A 26,777-nucleotide genomic window follows, 5' to 3' on the forward strand; every position below is an offset into this window, starting at 1 on the left:
AGTATTTAACATAAAAATGCTGTTGCAGTGTACTTATTATTTTGTTATTTTCTTTCTTTAAAAGTCACCAGAATGCAGGAAACAAAGTCTCTGAACCTTAGACTTTTAACAACCCCCCCCCCCCCTTTGGTTTCAAAATTATCCCTATTTTTGAGGTCTCAAAGTTGGCAACTATGGGTCTTGGTTCCTCAGAACCGGGTGGACCTGTGAAGACCTCTAGTAGTAAGTCACAAACCTCAGAGCTAGCATATGAACATGGGCACAAAATGTGGTTAAAGTATCTCAAAGTAAAGCAAAGGAAGTGATTCTTGTGTGGGTGGTCAAAACTTTTTAAGTGTAAAATGTGGTGAAGATTGAAACAAATTTGAAGGCTGCAAAAAACTTTTACATGTTTTGGACTTAAAGAGGCAATAATATGCCCCTTTTCCAAGGCCTTAATAAAAGGTCTAATAAAATGTGTCTGTATCTTCTCATCCTTTCTAAACAACCCTGCTCAGAACGGCCAGTTTTAATGTAAATAAACTTAGATTTGGTGTGATTTAATTGCAATAAACGGATCAAAAGGATCCTGAAATAACTACATCATGATGTCGATTTGTAAAAAGCTCAAATTCAACCTTTGTCAGGTCTGTCCACATGACAACAAGCAAACAACTGTTAAAATGCTTGTTTTCTGAATGGAGTTCAGATTGATCAGAGCTATGCTAACATTGTAGCTGCTCCGTCGACACTCAAAATAACGTCATCTAAAGGCATAAATACAACAGCATTGTTATTGTTTATACACATTGATATCTACAGACTGTGTAACATTAAAATCATATAAACTCACCAGCATCTAAGATGTTTATAATTGATGACAACAGCTGAAGTGGTGTGTGACTCTGGTGTTAGCTGCGGCTAGGCTGAGAAGCCAGTTTGAAGATAAATCCACTTAATCCCAAAAGTTTAAAAAACAAAGTCCCCTCGCTGGTAAACTGCTCTGGATCAAAGCAGAATCAGGTTTTTATTCCTCCAGAAGACAAGGAAGCAGCTGCAGCAGCAGTGACGCAGGACTCTTTGTCTGCTCCTCGGCTGGCTCTCTCCTGCAGAGCTCACTTGAGCATGTGTTGACAAGCAGTGGCTCTGTCTCCCAGTCCAGCCCTGCCATACGGGTGAATTTTTCGCCCTTAGCTTAGCTTATTTTATCCTAGCTTCGCCCCATGTTACGTAAGAAGGGGCAAGAAATCTGAATGGCCTGTTGAATCACATGAGTACAGAGCAAGCCAGCCCACACCAAACTGACTGGGTGGTCTTATGTCACATCTTCTGTTAAAAGGAACATCAGGGACCCAAATATATATGCACAAGCACTGAGAAAGTGAGTTTTTCTTAATATGACCCCTTTAAGTTAAACTGGAGGTTGTTCAAAAATGGCTGTGGCCTGCAATGAGAGGTGTATTCATCCAAGAAATCCAAAGAAAAAAGGAGTTTAGTTTTTATCTCATTTATGTTCAAAGTGTAAAATTGGCTGTTCAGAGTGCCACCATGGGGTCAGGTTTTTGTTATTATCTCTGCCAGGCGTAAGTCTGGAGGGGATCATGCATTTGGTTGTGTGTCCTTTGTGTGTCTGTCCCCAGCTAATCTCACCTACTACTGGACCCATCAGCCTAATATTTTTTCTGCACATTTATGGCTGGACCTCTCGTGGTTGTGGTGATTCGCAATTTTGGAAAAATTCTTTATGAGCCTAAGCTTAGACTTTCGTCTTTTCAGTAGTCCTCGCCATTTTACGATATCAGTTATGACATAGATAAAGGCATTTCTGGCCAGGCTAAAAAACAAAGCTTTGGACTTATTTTCCTGTTTATTGTTGCCTTATTAAGCTTATACAGTATGGACATTGTGTCCAAGGTTTGTCTCCATGTAGGTTGTCTACTGTAGTTATACCTTGATAATGTAACCCGCATATTGTCTCTCCTTCATTCCAGTACTGGCATGCATACTCGCCGAACACACTTCCTGTCCTGCAATTCCTGCTCCCCACCTGAATGCCCCCAGGCTCTATTACTACTCAAAAACTAAAAAACAGGCAGAACAAGAAACAAGTCATCAGGCAGAATACAAATAGAAATATGACACAGTAGAACCGGATATACAGTTCTAACAGGATTCCACATAGGTAATTGCTCACATTTGACAGGCAGATGAGTGAGAACAGGTGAGCAGGTATATGTGGGAGTCAGGATGCTTGGGCCAGTGGAAAAGTCTGAGGGCATTTGATGGGCAGGTGAAGATTGACAGAACACTCATACATGAATGGGTCAGGGGGAGTAAACAGTGGCTGGAGATAAGGACAGAAGGGCAAATTGAGGAAAATCAAAACCAGTGAGACAACTTTCAAAAAGAGGCAACAACAAGAATCATTATGTGATGTCAAGCAAAGAAAACAGACTTCCCTGCAAACCAGCAAGATACACTCCAGGATTAATCTGAATTTACTGTGTTCCCTCAAAGTGAATCTCTGCTGAGGTAAGACACATGATATGCTTAAATGTTGCTTATTAAATGTTTGTATGCTTAGATTAAATTTGTTGACATTTGAAATTTCAATTCATACACATCATGAAAACTAAATGTGGCTGCTAACCATTTTCAGAGTTTTAACAAGTTTAATTACTTTAACTTGCAGCAGAAACCCTGCCTCCTTACGTTATAAGTGATTACATTTCCCACAAATTGTTTTTGGCGAAGCATATTTTTGTAGAATTATGTAAACACAATGTCTAGGTTTGCCAATATAACACATAACCTCACATTTTCTTTTGTTTGTTTGTGAACCAGATGGTATTTGAATATTCATATACTGTATGTTTCCTTTACTTTACTAAGCCCTCCCTCAATGGGAAACTAAAGTATGTGATAACTTTTATATGTGTCCTAATTTTAATGAAGTGCGAAGTAAAGCTGAAATGAACGGAACTCTCACTTCTTTGTGTTTGTTCCTGGCACATTTCTGTACTTACACTCACACTCTATTTGGATTTTTCAATGTCAACCCTGAAATGTGCGTCAAAATATTTGCATGTGAAAGAAATGATATCCTCTCTTTGCTGTATGTCTGCAGAACACTTCCTTAAATTAACTCTATCCTAAATGATACATTCAAGCATACAGTACATTAGATCAAATATATTATCAGATCTCTCTCTCATCATGGCTGTACTCTTTCAGATAAAAGTAAAAAACCTGGAACCTGAAACTCAGACTTTGAATTTGACTGTTAACTATATTTGTTTACACCTGGCAAATATTCAGCATCCACTATGCATCCAAAAGACAAACATATTTACAGCCTCCCAAGGGGCTGAGTACCCAACCGAGCTTATGAATCAATTATATAATAAAGTCTAAATATTTTTTTACAAACATGTTCACAGACAACTAAAAATTCTGGTGATTTTGATACAGCTGACACATCCTGATTCACAGATCTTATCTGTTGGTAAGATAAATTAAGTGTAAATTTAGCCTACAACTGCAGTCATTTAGTAGTAATTTATTATTTATTTATTTATTATTTATTTGTTATTTATTAGTGATACAAAAGCTGAAAATAAATTAACAAAATATTTTTGTCTGTATAATACTCCACATATGGGCTGCCACCTCAGGCTAAAGATGTTCCCCCACACCACACCTACTGAGTAATTATTTCCTGGTTAATAAACCTGTATAACAAAAAACATTTGAGTGACAGACACAACCTGGGTGTGTATCTGCAGTGAAATAACAGGTTAAGTCTATGATTTGAATGTAACTGCAACTGTTGATTCAATGTTTAGATTAGACATATATACCAGTACTTACCACTTGCACGCACACACACCTATCTATATCTATCTTTCTCTCTATATATATACACACACACACAACGCACACATATATATAGTACTATACATACTATATGTATACTGTGTATTTATGTATGTGTGTGCATAAATATGTTTGTACTGTATATTCCAGAGGAGGCTGGTCCATAGAGGCAGAGGAGGTTGCTCCTCTTCTATTTTTTGAGAGGCAGGAGGGAGATCAAAATATAAAAAAGAATATCTGATTGAAACAAACCATTACCAAGTCTCAGTATCATTTATAAAATATTTTTTCTCTCTTCTTTGGAAAAATGCATTATTGAAATTCTGATTAAAATGCTTCAACAGCGACACCTGCAGGGCAAGAGGAGAAAGGGCAGTCTGTGTGAAGTGGTGGTGGGGAGCAGTGGGTATAGTGGGGGGCAGAGGAGGATGGGTTCCTGCTGTTCTCCTCAGAGCGGGATTTCTTACATCAATTTAATGTACTTGCTACTCTATGATTGGCCAAGACACGTTAAATGCTCCAAGGGAGGATGTCCTCCCTAACCAATCAACAACCAGAATGCAATATTGATGTCACAATGGTCCAATGATAGTTTCCAGATTTCATCTTCAATTCTCCCTTCTTTTTCCTTCCAACTTTATTGATAACAATCAAACTCAAACAACAGTAACATAAACAAATTTAAAGAATAAAAAGAGGACACAGAATCCCAGGGAATTCAATTATGACATTAAAAAAACATTCGGAAAAGGGATTGTGCAAGAAGCTTTTTACATTCACTAAAAGCAAAATAATACATAGGAAAATAAATAAATAAAGGGGCACAGGTTAATAAAGTGATATAGTTGATAATTTTATGTTTCAAATATTGTTTGGGTCTTTGCTGCTTTTCTATTTGTCATCTTGACTATAGAGTTGTTATAGAGGCTAATATCAATTAGAAATAAAGTAAAGTTTGGTTTTCTGTTGGTATATTTCATTTTATGTATGTGGAATTTGCCAAAAAGTATAAACAGTTGGATTAAAAAGCTAACATTTTTATCTATTGAGTTATTTTTAAAATAAATGAAGCTATCACTACCAGACAGGCAGTCACTACCGGGCGCAGTGTTACCTTTTGGCCTCTGGTCGGCTCCTTGGGATGTCCAAGTTGGTGAACAACATCAATGGCAGCAACAACATAATTTTTCTCTGCCTCAGGAAGTGCAGTTCTGCAAATGTCTTTCACTTTTGAATGAATGTTCTTGTCTGTTTTCTTTGTGATGCCATACAGTCTCAGGTTTCATCTTCTGCTGAATCTGTCCGTTTCATTAACTTTTTGTTCGGTCTCAAGAACTTTCCTCTTGAGGCCACTTGTTTTTCAGTGTGGAATTTTTTTGTTTTAGATCAGATACCTCAAGAAAGCAGTGATCGATGGATTTTTTTAAGGCCCTCAATACTCAATACTATTTTTGTTAACCATGCGTTTAAGGTCATCTACGCTTTCGTTGATTTAGTTAGTTTTGGTTGTCAGGACACGAATAATGTTATCTTGTTCTTCACCTAGAGATAACTCAGGATTCATCTTTGCCTTCTTTGTCTTAGCTGATCCGTTCTTTGCTGGTGTGTTGGGGCAAGAGTCACATTCACCACCTTCGTTTGATTTGCAGAAATAGGAATGAGTCATACTTGTTTCTCCTTTCTCTTGAAATGTCCATTTCCATTTCTATCATCGGGTCTTCCATGATGAAGGTTTGTTTTTGGTCTTCCATTTTTTAAGCTAATGCTAGCTTCAAAAAGTTGATGCTAAGATGTGTTACAAGAGAAGGAGATTTTTCCAAAAAAATAGTCGGTAGCTAGTAGTTGGCAACTTTGGTAATTAATTTGACATTTAAGTACGGGTATTTGCAACCTAAATAAACTTAAACAAAATATTAGTGAGGAAAACCCGAAGAGTCGTTCCTCAGCTGAGGTCCATACAACCACTCACTCCAGTGCCATCTTGGCTCTTTCTTCAATTCTCTACCACTGTAACGTGCATGGATGTGATGAACTGCAGAGAAGAAGACCAGTGAGATATAGATAAATTGATAGAGTAGCATATTAGAAAATAAATTTACATGTGCAAATTGCAAACTATATTTTTAAACACATCAGTAAAACATTACATGTTATTTAGGCCCTTTCAACAACCAAATTTCCTTTTATCAGATTTAGAGGTTACATTTCACTTCTTTTATCAAGCACTAGATAGCTGCTTCTGTTAGCCAATACAACAGTTGGCTTGTTTTAGCAGCCTTGAAGGACTGTTAAGGATACCACTGCCCTGAGGTGAGCTCCTCTCAACAACAATAGAAAGTTAACGACATAAAACCCTCAACAGGCAACGATTTATCCCCAAACACAGGAACCTTAGAAACAGCTGTAAAACCTGACATATATTTGGACTGTTTTTTTCTTTCCTTAGCTAAATTCAATGATTTGTTCAGCTAAACCATCAACCTGTCTCTTAGACCCCATCCCAACTAGATTGGAAGCCTTACCCTTATTTAGGGCTTCTTTACTAGATATGATCAATCTGTCATTAGTAACAGGCTATGTGCCACACTCTTTTAAAGTAGCTGTAATTAAACCTCTTCTTAAGAAGCCTTCTCTTGATTCAGGCATTTTAGCCAACTATAGACCTATATCTAATCTTCCCTTTCTCTCTAAGATCCTTGAGAAAGCAGTCTCTAATCAGTTATGTGTCTCTCTACATAACAATAGTTTATTTGAGGATTTTCGGTCAGGATTTAGAGCGCATCATAGCACAGAGACAGCACTGGTGAAAGTCACAAATGATCTCCTAACTGCATCAGACAAAGGATTTCTCTCAATACTTGTCTTGTTAGATCTTAGTGCCGCATTCGACACAACTTACCATCACATCCTATTACAGAGACTGGAACATTTAATTGGCATTAAAGGAACTACATTAAGCTGGTTTAAGTCCTATTTATCAGACCAATTTCAGTTTGTACACGTTAATGATGAATCCTCCATCAAGGCAAAAGTTAGACACAGAGTTCCACAAGGTTCTGTGCTTGGACCAATACTATTTGCCTTGTATATGCTTCCTTTAGGTAGTATTATTAGGTAACACTCCATAAATTTTCATTGTTGATACCCAATTATATTTATCAATGAAGCCTGATGAAACCAATCAGTTAAACAAACTCCAAGCATGCCTTAAGGACATAAAGACCCGGGTGACCTGCAACTTTCTACTACTAAACCCAGATAAAACTAAAATTATTGTGCTTGGCCCTAAACACCTTAGAAACACATTATCTAATGATATAGCTACTCTGGATGGCATTACCCTGGCCTCCAGCACCACCGTAAGGCATCTGGGAGTTATCTTTGATCAGGATATGTCCTTTAACTCCCACATAAATCAAATTTCAAGGACTGCCTTTTTTCACTTACCTAATATTGCAAAAATCAGGCACATCCTGTCCCAAAAAGATGCAGAAAAACTAGTCCATGCATTTGTTACTTCTAGGCTGGATTATTGCAATTCCTTATTATCAGGCTGCTCTAACAAGTCCCTAAAGACTCTCCAGCTGGTCCAGAATGCAGCTGCATGTGTACTAACAAAAACTAGAAAAAGAGATCACATTTCTCCCATTTTTGGCTTCGCTACATTGGCTTCCTGTAAAATCTAGAATAGAATTTAAAATCCTTCTCTTAATTTACAAAGCCCTTAATGGTCAGGCACCATCATATCTTGAAGAGCTCATAATACCGTATTACCCCACTAGAACACTGCACTCCCAGAATGCAGACTTACTGGTGTCCTACAGTCTTTAAAAGTAGAATGGGAAGCAGAGCCTTCAGCTATCAGGCTCCTCTCTTATGGAACCATCTTCCAGATTTGGTCCTGGGGACAGACACCCTCTCTGTGTTTAAGAGTAGGCTTAAAACTTTCCTTTTTGATAAAGCTCATAATTAGAGCCAGTCAGGTCGCCTCCTCCTCAACATCTGTATGCATTCACGTACCATCATTGCATGTTACTAACTTGGCTTCTTCCCCGGAGTTTTTTTGTCCTTTCTTTCTTTCTCAACCCAAAGCAGATGGCCTCCCAACAAGAGCTGGGTTCTGCTTGAGGTTTCTACCCGTTAAAGGGGTTTTTCCCTACCACTGTCGCCAAGTGCTTGCTCATGGGGGAATTGTTGGGTCTCTGTAAATTAAAGAGTACGGTCTAGAGCTGCTCTATGTGAAAAGTGCCCTGAGATGACTTTTGTTGTGATTTGGCACTATATAAATAAAAATTGATTGATTGATTGATTGACTTTGTGCCAGGGAGCTGGTAAGGTAAAGTCCATTTGGTGTCTGGTCCAACTGGATGTGTATATATATATATACATATATATATACACATCCAGTTGTGTGTGTGTATATATATATATATATATACACAGTATGTATGTATATGCATGAGAGTATGCATGTATGTGTAAGTGGTTAGAACCTGTATATACTGTATGTATGTGCAAGTGAAGTTTTTAATTTTGGCCAAGGTGGCCTCTCATAGATTTTCCACCTCACACTCACACACCATTTGTTATTGTAGCAAGGGGACCCTAGGACCCATGCAGTGGTGATGTAAGGGTAGTGGTAGGAATTCAAAAACAGTGAGATATTGTACTTATAATTAAATGATAATTAAATGGGGTTGCTTTAACTTTTATTGAAGGATGAGAAGCTGTAAAAAAGATACCTGATACATAACATATTAATTTAAAATATCGCAAATTCATCTTTATGTTGCACCTAATTTGTAATAGTGCTCTTGTGGTTATTTTAGTATTGTTTTGTTATGATTCATAGCAGTTATTGACAGGTGTGGTCTGTGTACTGGGAGTCCTGTCACTGTTGATAGTGGTATGATTTGATAGCATTGTGTTTTTATTTGAATTATTGGTTTTACTTTGTTTTTTTTTTTTATCCCTTTTCACAGGTAGGATACTCCCAGCACTCAACCAATGGGTGGTTGGATTCCCTGGCTGTGGTGCAACTGCCTGTCCTCTCCTCTTCCACCCTTACTAGAAGTATTAGTTCCTGTTTTTGATAAATAGCCATTTATGGCAGCTAACCCACAGATATCGTGTAAGATTGCAAAAGATTGCAGAAGTATTTACATTATGTTTCAACGGGTAAATGACTGGGCCACCTGGGGATGAATCCTCATGTTAAACTGCAAGGGGAGTGATGCTGCTGACTTTGGTTATGGCCTTGGTCGATGGTTAATCAATCAGGAATGTCCTGGGTGACTGGATTAAGTTTAGTAAAAAAGATTGAAAGGCAAACATACCACACTATTTGCATAGAGATCATTTCACTATTCAGGTTATGTTTTTGCAAGTAATCTCTAACAAAAATAGAGCTAAACAAGGTGTCAATTAACACTGTTTCTTTGTTTTATAGCCACAGATTAAGACTGATCGTCAATCATGAAGGCCAGAGCTTGTAGAAAAACAGTGGACAGCTTTTGCTGTTTGAAGTTTGCTGCCATCTCCCTTTTCCTGGCTGTGTTTGTCCTCATCTATTTTCTTTTTAACATGGATGCTCTGGAGGTGAGAATTTGGTCTTGAGTGGGACTGCTTGAAGGGTGGACCCTGTTTGAAATAGTCAGATTTAAGGACATTGTTTTCATATGCAATATGGCTTTGGATAACAGTAATGTCCTTCATTCATATTTCTAAACAAATGCAATTCGAGGAAAATGGTTCTTTTGCTAACAATCATGCATTTGGCTGACAGCAGAAACTTCAAATAATTATACTTTTATATATTTTCATTTTATTATTCCCATCTATATTTTTTTCTTATTGTCAATAAATCCTTTCAAAAGACCAAAACCAACAATGTGTTAGTCCTTTTCTCAATATATTCCCTACCCTGTCTATGGCTCTGAGCCCCAAGCACAGTAGTTTCTACTGAAGACGTACATGTAAATCTTTAAAAGCAGGTCAAAAATATGTACAGCTTTTTTCCCCTTATGCAGGGTAGTCACACTGAGCTAAAGCTGATGCTGTTACTCTTAAATGCCCTTCTCTATTGTCGCTTGCATAAAGACATATTTTTGAGACAATCAGGTACTGATGGCATGGCTCTGTTGGTGGGAGTTGCTGCCCTGATAGTATGCAGGACCAAAGTGGTGCGGCTTGCCCCTGCTGTGAGGGTGTAGTGGAAACGCGTGTCATCATGGCACAGCTAAATCATAACAACCCAGGCCCATTGCAAAACTGCTTTAGTTTGTTGGGGACTATTCTCAACCATAGATAGATATGCATTTGCTGCACTGCTGAGTATTTATGGCAGCAGAACAGTGTATGACGTGCACATGAAGATGTTAATTCAAAATGAACTACAATGCCCATGTTAATGGTAATAAAAGAACATGTCACCCAGTGCAACAGTGTGGCTCACTGATGTGTTTTTAATCGTTTTTGGGCAACAACTGAGCTCTATGAAACAGAGGAATAATCCACATATATCAGGCCAAGGCTACATGGACAATACTTGTTAGTAGGATCAATTCATTGTTGGGTTTGGTCTTTTCATGAGTTCAGTGCAGAAATGTTTGTTTTTTGCAACATTCTTTAGTGGAAACAAATACAGTACTTCCACAATGAAAACCCAATGCATAGAAAGAGTATTGTTACAGACATTTTAGACCAATTTAACATTATATTTGTACCTTCACTTCTGAGATTTATATGAGGAGGAAAATCAAAACTACATTAGTTTTCCACCAGAATAACCAGTATGAACACTTAAGTTGCGTTAAATATTAACAGTAACATTGTCCTCATTTGAAAATTCATTAAGAAAGTTTTTTTTAAAGGAGAAAAATTGCTCTCTGATAAATAGCACACCTTAAATTTGTCAACCTGTATACCTGTCTGTAACAAGAAATATGAAAAGTAACATTTATTTATTGCTATAGTTGTTACTGAAATGGACTGTAAGGATATTCTGACTGTAGTTTTCCTTCCTTTCTCTTTTTCATGTTGCTGTTATCACTGAGTGTTTGATCAGCTTCTTTCATCAACCCCTACAAATATTCAGTGATTTTCTGATGTGGGGCAGGAAAAACAGTCTTTTTGTTTCATTTAGTTCATTTGTCTTACATTATAATTTTTTTGATATACAACTTTGTCACATCACTCTCTTGACCCCCCTCCCAGTTTCAGCATAAGGTGATCACCACCTTTCCTGTCACGAGACCTCACCTGCAACACCACTTCTACAACTTCCGGCCACAATCCCCTGAAGATGCTCTGGAGGAACGCCTACTATTAGACTCCATTGCTTGGCCTGAAACTCCATCCCTGCCAGATCCTCTTTCCCTGGAGCAGACCAGCGATCCTGCCCACAGCACCTTCACTATTCTCCTGGAGGAGAGTGGACGACAGTGGCATGTAGGGGATCAGCTGGAAGTTCTGATCAAAATGTATGATTTCCAGGGTCGTCCTAAGAAGTCTGGGGGAGATGTCTTACTTGCCCGTCTGCACAACCGAGCACTTGGTGCAGGTGTGGTTGGGCAAGTGCTGGATCATCTCGATGACTCCTACTCTGCTGTATTTTCTTTACTCTGGGAGGGAAACGCACATGTTGAGGTGATGCTAAAAAATATGATGTTAAATATGATTGTGACTGTTACTCAGCTACTGTTGCTAGGCCTGTCAACTTTTTGTTCTTGTATGAAGCATATGCAGTTTGCAATAATACCAGGGGCAGATTTACTACTCAAAATCCTTAGTAATTTTCAAAACAGCGGGTCCTTTATTTCATGCAATGGTTAGATTCTTCTGTATGCTGTCAATCATTCTTATCAAAATCAAGATAACCACTCTACTATAGTCTAGATTCGATTGCTAGCACAGGATTGAGAAGTGCTAAACCAATTCAGCAATCAAAGATTTGATCTGAGAAATATTATCCTGTTTAGCATCATTTAATATGTTAGTGGAAAATATAAACTTATGTATGTATGTCCAAGAGTAATAAATGCCATTGACATATTGAGAAAAAGGTTTCTTCCATCAAGTGGCAACTATTGGCAGCGTATAAACCAACTAACATAATACAGCAATGAGAAACAGATGGATCTAAACCTTTGTCATCATTTCACAAAAGCAGAGCAGGAGAAAAGCTATCAACCTCTGTGGACTTCCACATCATACCTGTGTGCCTGGAGTTTGGGAAAATTTGAGCATTTAGAAGAATCATTCAATGAGACCCTGGCAAGCCTTTTTAGGTGCATCCTCATGAAAAAATTGTAGTGGATCACTTGATGATTAGGATTTCTATATGCCAGCTTGATGTGCCATACTCTGGACCAGCTGATATGAATTACTGTTTATTCTAGACTTTTTGACAAATATTACAAACTGTATGGTGAGTTGTATTAAAAAGCAGTAAAAATTGGAAAAATTTTCAAACAAAGATAACAAAATTACAAATATCAGTGGGAGGCTTTGCTGCAGCTGGCATCATGTTCAGTGGACTTTTTTAATGTAACCTGCAACCCCCAAAAGTAATGTAGTATGACATGCTCCTTGTCCTTTAGGTAATGCTGGGTTACTACTGTAGGTAGTAAGCTCATTAGCCGGACATGCTAACATTTGCAAATCACATTAGAGCAGACAAACACACTAATTCATTTCTTAAGCTTTTACTCTAAAAAAGAGAGCACCTTGCAAACTCTTTAAATGTCGAGTATAGCTCTCACTACAACCCCATGCACACCACTTCACCATGTGGAGAAATTCAAAGATTGACAGGTCCTCTGTGCCTAGTTATGGTTGCTGAACTATGATTTGGACAATCACTGCTCAGGGGAGGGGTAAATGAATGGTTAGTTCTCCAGACATGAGTATCTGGAGATCAATCTGGTTTACACCTGAAATGAAATGTGCAACTTTAAGTAGTGTTCACTTTAATTATCTTTACTGCTATGACATGGTTTCAAGTAATGGGTATGAAATTTGAACTGTGGTTCTCTGTCCTATCAGGTGACACTGGTTCACCCCAGTGAGGCTGTCACGGTGCTGCAAAGGTTGACCAGAGAGCAGCCGGATAGGGTTTATTTCCACAGCGTCTTCCGCTCAGGCTCAGTCTTTGAAACTACCACCTGTAATGTCTTCCTGCGTCCAACCCAGCAACCACTGTGCAACTACACTGACCTCCACACAGGTGATCCATGATTCTGCTACAAGCCAAAGAAGCTGAGCTGTGACGCCATTATCAACCACTCCAAGGGAGGATTCAATCAAAAACTCAAGGCCAAGGAGGAAAAACTCTTTAAAAGGTAAAGGAGCAAAGAGACAGGACTGGCATTTTGTTTGACTTATAATAAATAAATACTATGTATCTCCTTGGTGGAAATCTCAAGAGTGCATATGATACAAATCAAATAATAAGCCTGATTCACTTTAGTTTATGTTCATGGTGTGAGAGCTGCAGCTCTCACAATGTTATCTTTGCTTTCTTTATTATTATTTCGCTTTTGTTTTTGGCGTCTATCTACTTCTGTACTGTTTGCCATACAAACTTTGTTTCAATGTCAAAATGTACATCTTGGTAAGGAGATGTATGCTGTACGTGTTTTATGTTTTGGCTAATAACTCATAAACCGTGTGGCGTGGCAAAACAATATTTGTACAGCATGTTACTTGGATAAAGCTGATTCGAATGACATAGGCCACGCTCATTTGCACCTGGAAAAATCTTCCGCCATTTTTGATTATTTTTGATTTTTTGGTAGACACATCTTTTGCTTCATTTGGCACATATTTCATGTAATGTTTACCAAACTTGGTACATACCATATTTAGATGACCCTGAACAAAACTTATGAGCTTGTTTTAAGATATCACTTACAGTTTGTCTGGAATTGGTGATCAAACTTTCGAAGGCATGACTCTGATGCCCTTAGCGGGCCATAACTCTTCAATGCTAAATTGGATTGCAACCAAATTAGGGAATGTTGTACATACAGCCATAATACACAAATGTGTAACATTTGATACAGTTTCTGCAATTCTGTTGTCTTTAATAAAATTAAACCTGGTACACAAGTTCTTCATGAGAATGCCCATGACATATTGAAGCATGGCACCAATACCCCTACTTTGTGGCCTTAAGTGAAACAACACCATACTACTTATTTACTGCCATATCTCCTAAATGTAATATTCCATGGTAATCAAATTTAGCAAAGTTGTACAGATGGGTGTGCTGAGCAAGTCTGTTGCATTTGATACAATTTCACCTGTAGGTGGCGCTACAAGATTTTTTAAAATTGCTGCTGGAGCAGCAGCTTGCAGCTGCAGCAGCTAACAGCCTCCAGCTCTCACACGCATTTTTTTCAGAAAATGCAAATATTCCAGTTTAATGTTGTTATTTTGTTGTTATTCAGTTATATTCTAATTCACATTTTAACCATGTATTTAGGATGTGGTCTTTTAAAAAACATAAAGATACACATTTCAAAGCTGTAGCAGATGTCAACTTTTCTTCTTTTGTGACACGAATGCAGCATCTCTGCATGTACTGGACCATTTTAGGAATATACATTAGTCTCTGCATGAAAAATAGTTTGGTTATTACATTTTATTTCTAAACCTTGTTGACATGGTGTACTTGTCAGCAAACAATTGTGTATTTACACAGAGCAACATAAGCAATCATTTAGAGTTTCTATATATATATAAATATATATTCAATCGGTGCTAGGCAAATAGTGTGCAATTGGTTTATCAATGCTTTTTGCTGAAAACAGCTGTCTGCTACATATGAGTATTTAATTATGCATGTTTTTTTCTTCAGTGGTGTCAACATGAAAGTCTCCATTAAGGCTTCAGGATTGGCAAATGTCAACGTGTTGCCAAAAATGAAAGGTAAAGCAGAATTTTCACTACTTCAACCTCTGCCTGTAACAATAATTCAAACTTTAATGTGCTTCAGACAATTACAAGTAAAAAAAGGCGAGGAGAAACATTTACAAACAACCTACCATTACCTTTACAAGCCTAATGTTGGTTTTAATCTTTTAGTGGGATGTTCTGACAATAGGAAAAATATAGAATAATGCCAGCTATAATGCCTTAACTTCTTCTCAGGTCAACCAGAGGTAAAGAGCAGCAGTGTGAAGTCTGGACCCTCTGGCTATTACTACCACGATACGTGGCAAGCCTTAGGTGGCACCCCAGTCCGCCAGTTCAACACATCCCCTGCTATCAGTCAATGTCTGAAAGGCAAGGTGGTCCACCTGTATGGAGACTCTACCGTCAGGCAGTGGTTTGAACACCTCAATGCAGCACTACCAGGTAGTTAATAAACAGAAATCTCTGACAACAGTTCAAGCTGCAGTGTGAACATTATTAATGTGTCCCAACTGTGTTTCCTCTTTAATACTTTTAGATCTCAAGGAGTTTAACCTGCACAACCTGAAGCAAGTTGGGCCCTTTATGGCCTTAGACTATGCAAACAACATTCTGGTGACGTACCGCTGCCACGGTCCCCCTATCCGTTTTGTCAATGTCCCAACCAAAGAGCTGCGCTACATTGCCAATGAACTAGATGATTTAGTTGGAGGTATCAACACCGTTGTTGTTCTTGGCATCTGGTCTCACTTCAGCACTTTCCCCATCGAGCTCTACATCCAGCGGCTGCGGAGCATCCACAGGGCGGTGGTGCGCCTGCTGGACAGGGCTCCAGGTACGCTGGTCGTCATCCGTACTGCAAATCTCAAAGCATTGTCTCTTTATGAGACGTTGACCAACAGTGACTGGTACTCGCTGCAGCGTGACAAGGTGCTCAGGGCCATGTTCAAAGGACTGAATGTTCGTGTGCTGGACGCCTGGGAGATGGTCTTGGCCCACCACCTGCCACACAGCCTCCATCCACAACCTCCCATTATTAAGAATATGATCGACGTCCTCTTATCCTACATATGCCCCCAAAAGGCCGGCTAGACTGGAAGACTGCACAAGTTTAAGCTAACAAATAAACTCACAACCGTAATTTAACAGGAAGACCACAATGTCGCTTACCTCTCCCATGGTGTACAATAAAAAAAGGGAGAGGTAAGGGCGGGAGACATCATTTATAGGGGAGGGGGACCCACAGAAGTGAACGTCGGGACACAGAAACTGAGACTCAATCCACATATTGACCCAGGCGGAGTAGCACATCAGGTTATAACTATTTACAGATTTCTTGTAGTTACATAATACTGCTGTACAATTGTCTCTGTTACATTGTTATGGGGAATTTATCTGTTTTTTGGGGTTCTAGCATACATCCATGCTACAACTGAGTGGTGCGCTGCCAAAACGTTCTGGTTGGAACACATGCTCTAGAATTATTGTTCTGCATTTCTGAATATGTGGATTATTAAACTATTGACAGTAATTGTTAGGGTTGTTGAGTATTCTTCGAATGACTGCATGCACCAAACGGTGACATCCATACTATGACGCTTCGGGACAAATACATGGTTCTAGGAGAGACTCTTAATTAGGATATTGTATGAAGAGACAGGTGGTAGGAATGGTAGGAATGTTGGAGACATGACTGAGGTCTCCTCTGTCAAGACAGGGCAAACTACTGATTTGTCACAATTTTGCAGCATTTTTGCCTTACTGAATTCCATTCGTGGATTGTACAAGGAATCTGTTGTACTTCTCTAATAAATAATGGAGCAGCCCATGTCCCAGACTGCAGCAGTACATTTCTGCCCAGCACAGAATTAAATACAGAATTTAAAAAATCTAAAATCTTATGTACAGATGGGTCACCTTCCTCCATTAAACACACACACACACACACACACACACACACATATACACACATACACACACACATATATATGTAGTATACATACAGTACAGTACTAGTGAACATACACACAAACAGATATAAAAAAAATCACATGTAAAGTTTGGCATTTATATTTTATTAGATGTAGATCTCTTTCTCTACACAAACAATAGCACAATTAAAATTTGCTCATTTAAATGGAGGTCTGCGGCTCAAACACATGGCATCCTTAAAAATTGATTGTAATGTGTGAGGTCATCTGTAAACGATCTGGTGGACCGAGCCAATCTGGTTCCTATACTGGTTCTCGTGACAACGACCACGAGGAGAGGTTGACCTGACCCGGAGAAGGTAGGACAGCTGGCTGCTCTCTCTATCTGCCTTGTCTAAGAAGTGATGTATGAATAGAGGATTATGATATATATATATATTTGTACATAGTATATATATGTGAAAATTTTACACAGGTCCATTTTCAACTACTAGCAAGAAAGCAGCAAGAAAGCAGCAAGAAAGCAGCAAGAAAGCAGCAAGAAAGCTATGGATATTCAAGACACTCGTGGATGGAGTCAAGATGAGACCAAGTGTCTGCTCTCAATTTGTAAACAAAAGTATACAAGCAAAACTTGGCAATTATATCGCAACCGTGCCATTTATGAAGCAATGGCTAAGCAATTGGTGGAAAACAGCTACAACCAGTCCTGGCTGCAATGTCACCAATGAATGAAAACGAAATATTAAACACATTAAACTGGCATACAGAAATGCCAAGGACAACAAGAAGAAAAGTGGCAGGGGCAGGGTAACTTGTCCCTTTTTTAATGAACTGGATGCAGTGCTGGGTGATCGACTCACGTTTTGCCCTGGTGAAGCTTGTCTTCGATTCTGATGATGCATGTTTTTATCCACCTTCAACTTGCCTAAAAATACCAGTAACGTTAATACAATGTTGACTTGTTTTCGTGTGTAGATGATGAGGACCATGATGCTGCTATGTCATCTGCAACCTCAGAATTTTATAGCCAGAGGAAGCGATGCCCTGCCACTAATGAAGCAATGCAACATGCCACAGCTCATTGGTCATGATGGTTATTTATTGATAATCACCTGTAAATTGATTTCACTCGCCTGTTCTTTGCTATCAAATGTTTGTGATACAATAATACATTAGTTGACTGATTTTGTGTAAGGGAGCATAATACCTGCCAAATAGTTAGTAACATAGCCTATCTACAAGTGTCAGATATCTGTATGTAAATTTTTTTTCTTCACCTTTACAATCATACACACACACACACACACACACACACATCTTTCTAGCATTTGCCTCAGAATAAGTCTGGGTGGGACTTTTCTTAATATTGTTTTTGTGTGTAGATAATGAGGACCATGATGCTACTATGTCATCTGCAGTAGAGCCCTGCAAGGGCCAAAAACTCCAGCTCTAGCCCGGTTCTGGCTTGGTGTGTACAAGCCCTAGCCTGGCCCCAGCCCGACAAAGTCTGCAATTTTCCAGCCCAAGCCCAACCCGAGACCAACACCAATATCACTTTAAGCTCTCTCTGATGCGCGCTCACTAATCAACACAAACATGTGGATACTCTGTTGAGCCACACATATTTTGTCTGCATTGTCGTAGAAACATGAAGCATTATTAATGCAAAATGTCATACTTTATTTAATCAAACTTTTGAAATAAACTTATTATAGGCCTCAAACATAACAACCAGTGCCACTGACAATCATGCCCACAAATATTATATCGACTGTCTATTACAGATAAGCATAAGCATGCAGTAGAGAATAAAACAAAGCTACGTAATCCAGCAGCAAATAAGTATATAGAGATTTATGGCCTACCTTTCTTTAATGTAAATTTACAGAAAATGAAGAACAATGCTCCAACTTCTCCCTGATTTTCTGAATAGTCAACTATCATATAATGTATGCACATATACATCTGTGTATGGGCACAGTGAAAGGAGAGGAGTTAAATGAGCCTGAGTCCGACCTGAGCCTGATCTAATAAAAAAAAAAAAAAATTGGTGCGAGCCTGACCTGAATCAACTCAGTGTGTCGGACCCGCTGGGACCAAACAGGCTTGCAGACCTCTAATCTGCAGAAGCTGATAGCCGGAGGAAGCAATGCCCTACCACTAATACAGGAGGTACTTGTTAATATTCTCATGACGTGTCTTTCCATACAATATTGCGCAGAGCCATAATTTATTATTTTGTTTTAAAAGTCTGTGTTTTGTCTACTTTTGTGAAGTGAAAGTCATAATAACAAAAATGATTATATTGTAAACTGTTGACCTACAATTCTTCTTTCACATTTCCATCATTCATTTGTTGAATCTATTAAATGCATTTAATAAACTCTAAGTTTGTAACTGTAACTGGCATGTGTACTGTGTTATGTGCAGTGTAGAGCAATGTGTGCTCTCAAACTTCTATGCAAGTGGTACCTTAAGGGTGTTTGTTTTATTTATTAGTTTATTTTGTTAGTGTTGGGCAATGTAGCCACCTAAAACTATTACTTAATCAAAGAAAAATATTGTTAAAGTCAGCTAAAAATACAGTTCACTGTTTTTAAGGGTTGTAAGTTAAGAGAAAACATTAGTCATGAGTAAACATAAACAGTAGTCATGAGTAAACATATAGAGGCCATATGCAGTGTGAAAATTAAAGGTGGGTTAGCTATGAACTAGAATTGTCTATGAGCAGGAATTGTTAGGTGATCAGTACAGTCACAACATCTGAAGCTTGTGACTTGTAATAAACTCTGCTTGAAATGTGATGATTTGTTAAATCAGACTGTTAAATTAGATGTTTTATTATATTTGAATGTTAGATGTTTTGTTATATTTGAATGTAGGTTTATCACAGGATCATCTGTGAGAAACCTCACTTCTAATGTTTTAGAAAAATCATACAAATATAGGAACAGTGACATCTAGTGGCAGTATACAAGTATAGAAATAGGAATAACATGATACACATGATGAGATTCAAATTTCAGCTTAAAAAAACAAATAATATAAAATATGACATAAATCTTCATTAACAAAAATAAATCAGTATTTTCTTGACATTGGAGGTTTTCTCATCCATCTTAATTAGCATTTGTTAGCCACAGTTGCCAATGCCCATCATGTCTGAAAGTCAAATATACAGAAAAGGATCTGTCAGATAATGAAAATTCAAGTCTTTATGTACTTGATTCACAGTTTATGATGCACATTTTCCGTATGCTTTTTGATGTTTACTCTTAGTATCATTGGAAAAGCACTGTGTACATTCTGTATTATTTGCCATGAAAGTCCTCAGCCTCACACCTATTAGCCTGAACATTAAACCACACTCCTTTTAAATGTTTCAAAAGATTCCCATGACAACACAACAAGGCCTGTGAGTTAGATAGATCTCATATTACTAAGCAAGCAGATGTCAAAATACTATCACGGTCATTCAGTAACCTTTGACCTACACATTTTTGTTACTAAACCCACCTTGAACCCCTTTTATTGTAGGTTCCAGTAAAAACTTCCTCCCCTCTGACTAACAGAGTTAAAGCGTAATTTTTAGGCAGTAGGGCTTTGCCTTCAAAGTGTGGCATAGCTGTGACTTGGAAATTTGAAGGAAGAGTAATGTGATTTTATACATTTTTACAGCCACACAAGTAAGAAAAGTGTGATAAAAATGGCTTAGCTTACTTATTCCAGGCATTAGATGAATTTTCCACAAGAAATAATTTGAGGCACTTTAATCCTAAATTATTGGTAAGAGAAGCCCAACTTTATGTGTCAGTATACTTTTTCTGTGTTAGTTTCAGCACACCCACCATTTCATTTAAATGCCAAAGATAGGATGGAAATTATTATTTCCTCCTCTAAAGGCAAAAATAATGAATAATTATAAAAACACTGCAAAAAAAGTGACTTTATTGTATGAATATGAAAGTAATATCAAAGAGTTTAACAAAGAGGAACAGCAGTCATAAAGTGAAACTAACAAGGATGTGACTGACATGTCCAGAGATTGACTAACTAAAAAAAGGTTTGGGCTAAGCCCTGAATGTTTACAACGTTTGGCTCTGCCCCTGACTGGAGATGAGGACAGAGGAGCAGATTAAGGAAAATCAAGACCACTGAGGCAATTGTTGTGACAAAAAAAAGCACCATGTTTGAGGAGTGGCCTATGTGAGTGATTAAGTAGAAAAGGCATCAAAAAGAATCATTACCCAATGTCAAGCAAAGAAAACAGACTTCCCTGTGTCGTGGAAAAATCTTCAAATGGCCCAATAAATCTTCAGGTCACCCACAACTTAGTATTAAACTCAAAACTTATAAGAGAAAAACTCAAAAAATACACTGGAAGCTGGTAGAGTTCAATGTGAATAGGTTTACTGTACATAAAGAGATACAGAGCAACCCACGGCTTCTTTGTCCTGGGACAAAAAAAAAAACCTGATGCAAAATCATAAAACCTCATATTATATACTTTTCATAACTCCTCCTATCGTGGAGCTTATTTTCTAGTCTCCACCTCCTTTTTCATTATATTCAACCATCTGGTCATTATTTCTGAGGTTCATAAGTGACCTTGACGCTTTGGTGATAATACAAGTGTGACTTATCTTAAAAATTACTGTCTCAGCATCTTCCACCTTTTTCTTTTCTTTTTTTTTTCACTAAAAATGGACCTGGCAGCCTTTAATCATTTCACACAGAAAACCAAAATGCTATAACACAGATTAGCTGTCTTGCTAACTCCCTGGGAACTGTCTGTTCACTAACTGAGACCACACCGAGAACATTAGATTTCAATAGTTTAATTGAGATAATGAAAGAGAGCTGATATGTTGATGGATGGGTTGGAGAACCTGATGAAGGATTAGGGATGGAGGGATGAAGTGATGGGGAGAGGAAAGGGGTGAGGTGTGAGAGTTGAGGAACATAGAATGGAGGGTTAAGGGACGATGATGGATGTATGGTATGTCGACTGGACGACGACTGCCGACAGTAGGGAGGTAGGAGGGAACAGGGGGGAGAGGTTGAGACTCTGAGTGGGGAAACTGTCTCTCCGATCCATCGCCTGGATAGAGCCCCCAAACAGAACTTCATGCAGAGATGTGTTCAAGAATGTGGCTGGAGTATGGTTCTGGAGAAATCGCCGACTTGTGCAAAACTTGCAGGTTTGCAACCAGGAACATGTGGCAACTCGCCTGGTTTGGCGGTGGAGAGCGGGTCTTGTGGATATGCGTGGTGGGCTAGCCTCTGGTTTATGTAGGTTTGAATTGTTCTGAAGGCTCAAATAAGAATTTACGTGAAAAAAAAGTGGGGCAAGAGAAGCCGAGCTGGTTGGTTTGCTTGCTTAAGGTTAAATATGAGGGTGTCTGGGAGTGGCGTCCTTGTCTCCGAAGAATGAATGGGAATATCAGACGTCGTTGCATGCTGTAGAACGTCTGTAGAGACGTGGATTCTACGACTTTGTCAGGGTAGGGAGGCAGGTGGCCTGTACGGGGAATTCTGGCATAGCAGGCCAGGATGATGATGATGATGAAGTCGGGGGCAAGCGCTTCGACTTAAGGCTGGGTTCGGCCTTACTGACCTTTGGATAACATGCCGAAGTGTGGAGCGAGGCTGGATATGATGTCCTTGAGGATTTCTTGTTTATAATGGTTAGCAACGATATAGCGTGGGAACGAGGATGACTAAGACCTCTTTTGCCCCCAAAGAAGGGCTTCGATGATGACGGGGGGGGGGGGCAGTTGAGGTGGCCGACTGGAGGTGAACCACCTAAACTGCTATAACCCCGGAAACAGAGAGAGACGCTGAGTCAGTGCTCATGTTGCGAGAACAGGCAATGTGGTTGTCTCCGGAAGGGTCGAGTGTCAGGACTTGGTGGAAACTGTGGGACAATCACGTACGAAATGGATGGAAATGGATGGTCTGGCGGTTGAGATGGTTCTTTGGAGTTAATGGCAATTAGTGCTTTAGGATATAGTGGTGTCATGGACCGTGCTTGGTGGGGTTCTGAGGGCCACTGCACCTAACATAGGCACCACTGAATGAAGGATACTGTACGTGGGCATCGACGGGCGTGATGCACCTGGATGGGTACGATGGCCGTCGGAAGCGAGAAGAGAAGTGCGTGGCCTGCGATGAGCTCTAGCTGTCAAGACTTTAGTAGCCTGTGATGGGGCTTGAGACTGTCAGGACCTGCAAAGCCTGCTGCATGAAGGGAGTCGAAGAAAGGGGGAAAAGGGGGGAGATGGTTGGGTGTGGGGTGAACTGTGGGATAACCGTTTAAAGGAAAACTGATGGTCTGGATGGCTCTTTGGAGTTAACCGAATGGAGTGGGTCGGAAGAAGGAAGCTCCGTGGCCCACTGATGTCATGAACTAGTGGTGGGGGAATAGAGGCTGACTGGAGCACTGAATTGATGATGAATGGTTGTATTGGAGATGATTCGTTGTGTTGAAGCATTTTATATAGTCGGTTGACGACAATGAAAGAGTGAGGGCACACCCTCCATGGTGCCTTGAGATTCAGATAAAGGTAGAATGGATGGATTTGAGTGAGCCATGTCGGCTGTGGCTAGAAAGCGAAGAATGAAAAGGTGCTGTTTTATGGATAATATGGGAGGATGGAAGCTGAAGTGATATAGGAGGAAAAGATAGAAAGTCTGGAGGGAGGCACGGGGGATGAAGGGGTGAGGGTTGGAGGGATGAAGGGTGGGGAACTCAATTCAATTCTATAATATAGTGCCGAATGACGACGAGGTCGTCACGTGGCACTTTAGCGTAAAGCAGGTCTAGACCATTCTCTTTAATTAATGGAGACCCAACAATTCCCCCGTGAGCAAGCACTTGGCGACGGCGGTGAGGAAAAACTCCCCTTTAAAAGGAAGAAACTTCAAGCAGAACCTGGCTCTAGGTGGGCAGCCATCTGCTTTGACCGGTTGGGTTAGAAAAAACAAACAAACAAACAAGAACAAACAAAAACAAGGGGGGGGGGGGGGGGGGGGGGGGGGGTGAAGGAGGTAAGGATGAAAAATGAAAGGGTGAGGGTAAAAGTAGGGTGGAAAAGGAGGAAGGATAGAGTTAGGGGATGATCGATGGTCCGTTGTTTGGAGAGAAGAGGATGAGAGTTCCTGAAGAGAAGTAGAAGCGTTAACGAAGAAACATGAAAACAGAAAAGTGAGTTAGTATGAACCATGGAGTTACACGAGCACTTAATAAATAAGCAGGAAAATGGGATGAAGGGTTAATTAGGAAAATAAAATTTTAAAAAAAGGAGGGAAGAAAAGAAAGTGGAGTGTGCCCTGGCCGGAGCTGGAGAGTCAGGGCTCCGTTGTAGCGGGCAGCGTGGTGACGACATCGGTGTGCGGCATGCGTCGGGTTAGCATTAGGCGGTGAACCCGGAAGAGCGGGACGATTTGAGCTGCCGGCCGGAGAGGTGAGGAAAAAGTTTCTGTAGAGTTGGAAAAGTTTGTCAACGCTATTGTTTCGCTGGAGCGGTGTGTCCGTCTGTTTGGGGGCACTCTGTAGGTGAGTGAGTGTCTGGTTGAAGATGTTGCTTGAAGGAAAACGAGCCGGGTCAGAATCGGCTATAACATGGGTGTGTATGGGTCCCAGCTGATCAGCAGTGTGGCGTCTGAGGGAGTAGCTTTTCTTCTGAGGAGCAGCGGTGTAAACGGCCTCTGCGTGGATGTGGTGGTGAAGGAGGTATCTTGTTGGTACTGCGAGTCGTGGATGGTATTGCTGGGTAACGTGATCCAAGGAACGCGGGCGAGGGGTAAGCGTTTGCGATGCGACCCTGTCACGGGTCACTTGCAACTGAGACGAGGGGAGAAGAATGAATGGGGTGTGCTTAAATACTTTGTAGTGCGGAAGTGGGATGTGTACTCAGCGTGGTCTCTGTTCCTGAACCTTGTTTATAAATCTATAAACTTCATTTATTGGCATAATGCTATCTTTGCAGTCTCACTGGCACATTCATCATGGGAAGGCAGTTTTCCACCACACCTGCTGACCAGGAGGATACACTTCAGGGGTCTATTCCAGAAAGCAGTTTTAACAAACTATGATCCCAACCCTGAACTCTGAGTCGATGAACCCTTAGATGGAAAACTCGGAGTTTTAGACATCTATTTGGATCTTGGCTCAACAGCATTCAGTGACTTTTTTTCAAGTATTTTAACAAATGTAGTAAATTTAAACAGTCACTGAAATGCTGTTGAAACACAAACAGATTATAGGCATTTAAAATACTCACTTTCAAATTACATTTAGTTTGCAGATGCACCACAATCCTGCTCACTCACATTAATATAATCTCCAAAATGACATGAAAACTGTAATCAAAATGTTCAATCACTGCGAACAATCATATTTTGAGTGACAGAGAAAATTATTCATTGATCTTCTGTCTAAAGCTTCATACATTTTTTTATCATTATTTAAACTGAGATTACACATTATGGGCCCTACCTTACGCACGGCACAAAGCAGTGCCAAGCGCGACGCAAGTGTCTTTGTTAGTTTAAGACCAACGCAGTTGTCATTTTCCAGTCCAGCGCCCACGTTGTTTAAATAGCAAATGCACTTGCACCCATCAGAGCGCCCATGGGCATGTTGGTCTTAAAATGAGGTGTGGTCAGGCTCATTGTTGGCGCATTGCTAACTTGAGGCAGCAGAGAGCAATTGCACTATGGACCAACAAAAACCTGGTCTGAAGTCAATGGCGCAGTGTTACACTGTTATTTTAAAGGCGCATTATCAAGACAGTAATATGCGCCTACATAGGCGGGTGAACAACATACACTCTGCTTTTACACACAGGAGGCGCAGCAGCACACAGACATGCAAAAGATTACAAATAAAAGAATTACAATGTGAAAGATTATTATTGTGTACATCAAAATATTTTAAAAAATACATGTCATAATGGTTAGGCATAATATTTATCAGAATTAACTAATCACAGTAATGACGGATAAAATTGTCTAATTATATGACCAAATTGTGGCAATACACGTGGACAGACGGACAACAACGGATCAGACACAAATCGACTTTCCTGCCGCATCAATACATGATGACATGAGGAACACATGAGGAAATAAATGAGGTGAAAACAATTATTAAACTAAAGAAGGAAATAAATCTGGACAGCTTCTAGCTGCTGCTAGCAGCAGCAGCAGCACCTTGGAGAGCTGAGCAAGTCCTGATAACTGTGTTGATGATTCTTTACATTATTAAAATTAATGATTTAATTTTTGAACAATATATAAGAAATATTCTTTAACATTTTTGAGAATACAGTGATCAGGTTTCCATACTTTCAACAATTAATACCCTGCTGATTTTACTTGTTACTCCATGACTGGACAAAACAATTTTAAAGATCTGTAATCTGTAATTCAAAAAATAAACCTTTTCAAAAACCAAACGAAAATACAAATTACAAAAACAAATTAATGAACAGAATCTTAAACTGGTGGTCTGGGGCCATGGGAGGGTTCGGGAGCAGCAGGGGCCAGTGTGCTTGTTATGGATCGTGCGCTGTGAAAGCGCACAAGCAGATCCGTTTCCTCTGCAGAGAAGTGTTCCTTCTTACTACTTGGCAAATGCGCCATCATAATAGCAGTCCGCCAAAGTGCAAGTGCACCTGGCTTTTAAAGGGAATGGGAGATGACACTCTGATTGGTTTATTGCATGTTACGCCAAAAACACACCCATGATTAATTAGGAGACTATGGACCACCTCTTTGAACCGTGTGCCTGGCCAGCGACCATTTTTTCCACCGTTAAAATAGCAAAAGTGGATTTGGACACAACCTAAATGCACTGTGCCAGGCACTTCAGACGGTGCGCTTTAGATCGTTAAAATAGGACCCTATGTGTGTCACAAAAAGGCTCAGTGCACGTGACAAAGAGGGGAGTCAAGTCAGGTTAAAGTGCCAATTGAATATTTTTTTGGAAATAAAACAACATAACTATTTACAAAAGGCATGAGGTATGGAGAGTAACTGCATCATGAATGGGCTGTATGGATGAGT

At 39.6% G+C, this 26,777-nt stretch overlaps 2 protein-coding genes across 2 annotated transcripts; both read left to right on the forward strand.

Annotated features, from left to right (window-relative positions):
* Positions 1–1,881: 1,881 nt before the first annotated feature.
* LOC122974707 (NXPE family member 3-like) lies at positions 1,882–13,092 on the forward strand. Its single transcript, XM_044342594.1, has 4 exons — positions 1,882–2,511; positions 9,305–9,453; positions 11,071–11,502; positions 12,901–13,092. The coding sequence occupies exons 2-4, from the start codon at positions 9,331–9,333 to the stop codon at positions 13,090–13,092; spliced, it is 747 nt and encodes a 248-aa protein (XP_044198529.1). The 5' UTR covers positions 1,882–2,511; positions 9,305–9,330.
* Positions 13,093–14,710: 1,618 nt separating this feature from the next.
* On the forward strand, positions 14,711–16,154 carry LOC122975180 (NXPE family member 3-like). The gene is made up of 3 exons (XM_044343458.1): positions 14,711–14,787; positions 15,010–15,216; positions 15,311–16,154. The coding sequence occupies exons 1-3, from the start codon at positions 14,727–14,729 to the stop codon at positions 15,862–15,864; spliced, it is 822 nt and encodes a 273-aa protein (XP_044199393.1). The 5' UTR covers positions 14,711–14,726; the 3' UTR covers positions 15,865–16,154.
* Positions 16,155–26,777: the final 10,623 nt, after the last annotated feature.

This window comes from Thunnus albacares, chromosome 23, assembly GCF_914725855.1.
Source record: "Thunnus albacares chromosome 23, fThuAlb1.1, whole genome shotgun sequence".
Lineage (NCBI taxonomy): Eukaryota > Metazoa > Chordata > Actinopteri > Scombriformes > Scombridae > Thunnus > Thunnus albacares.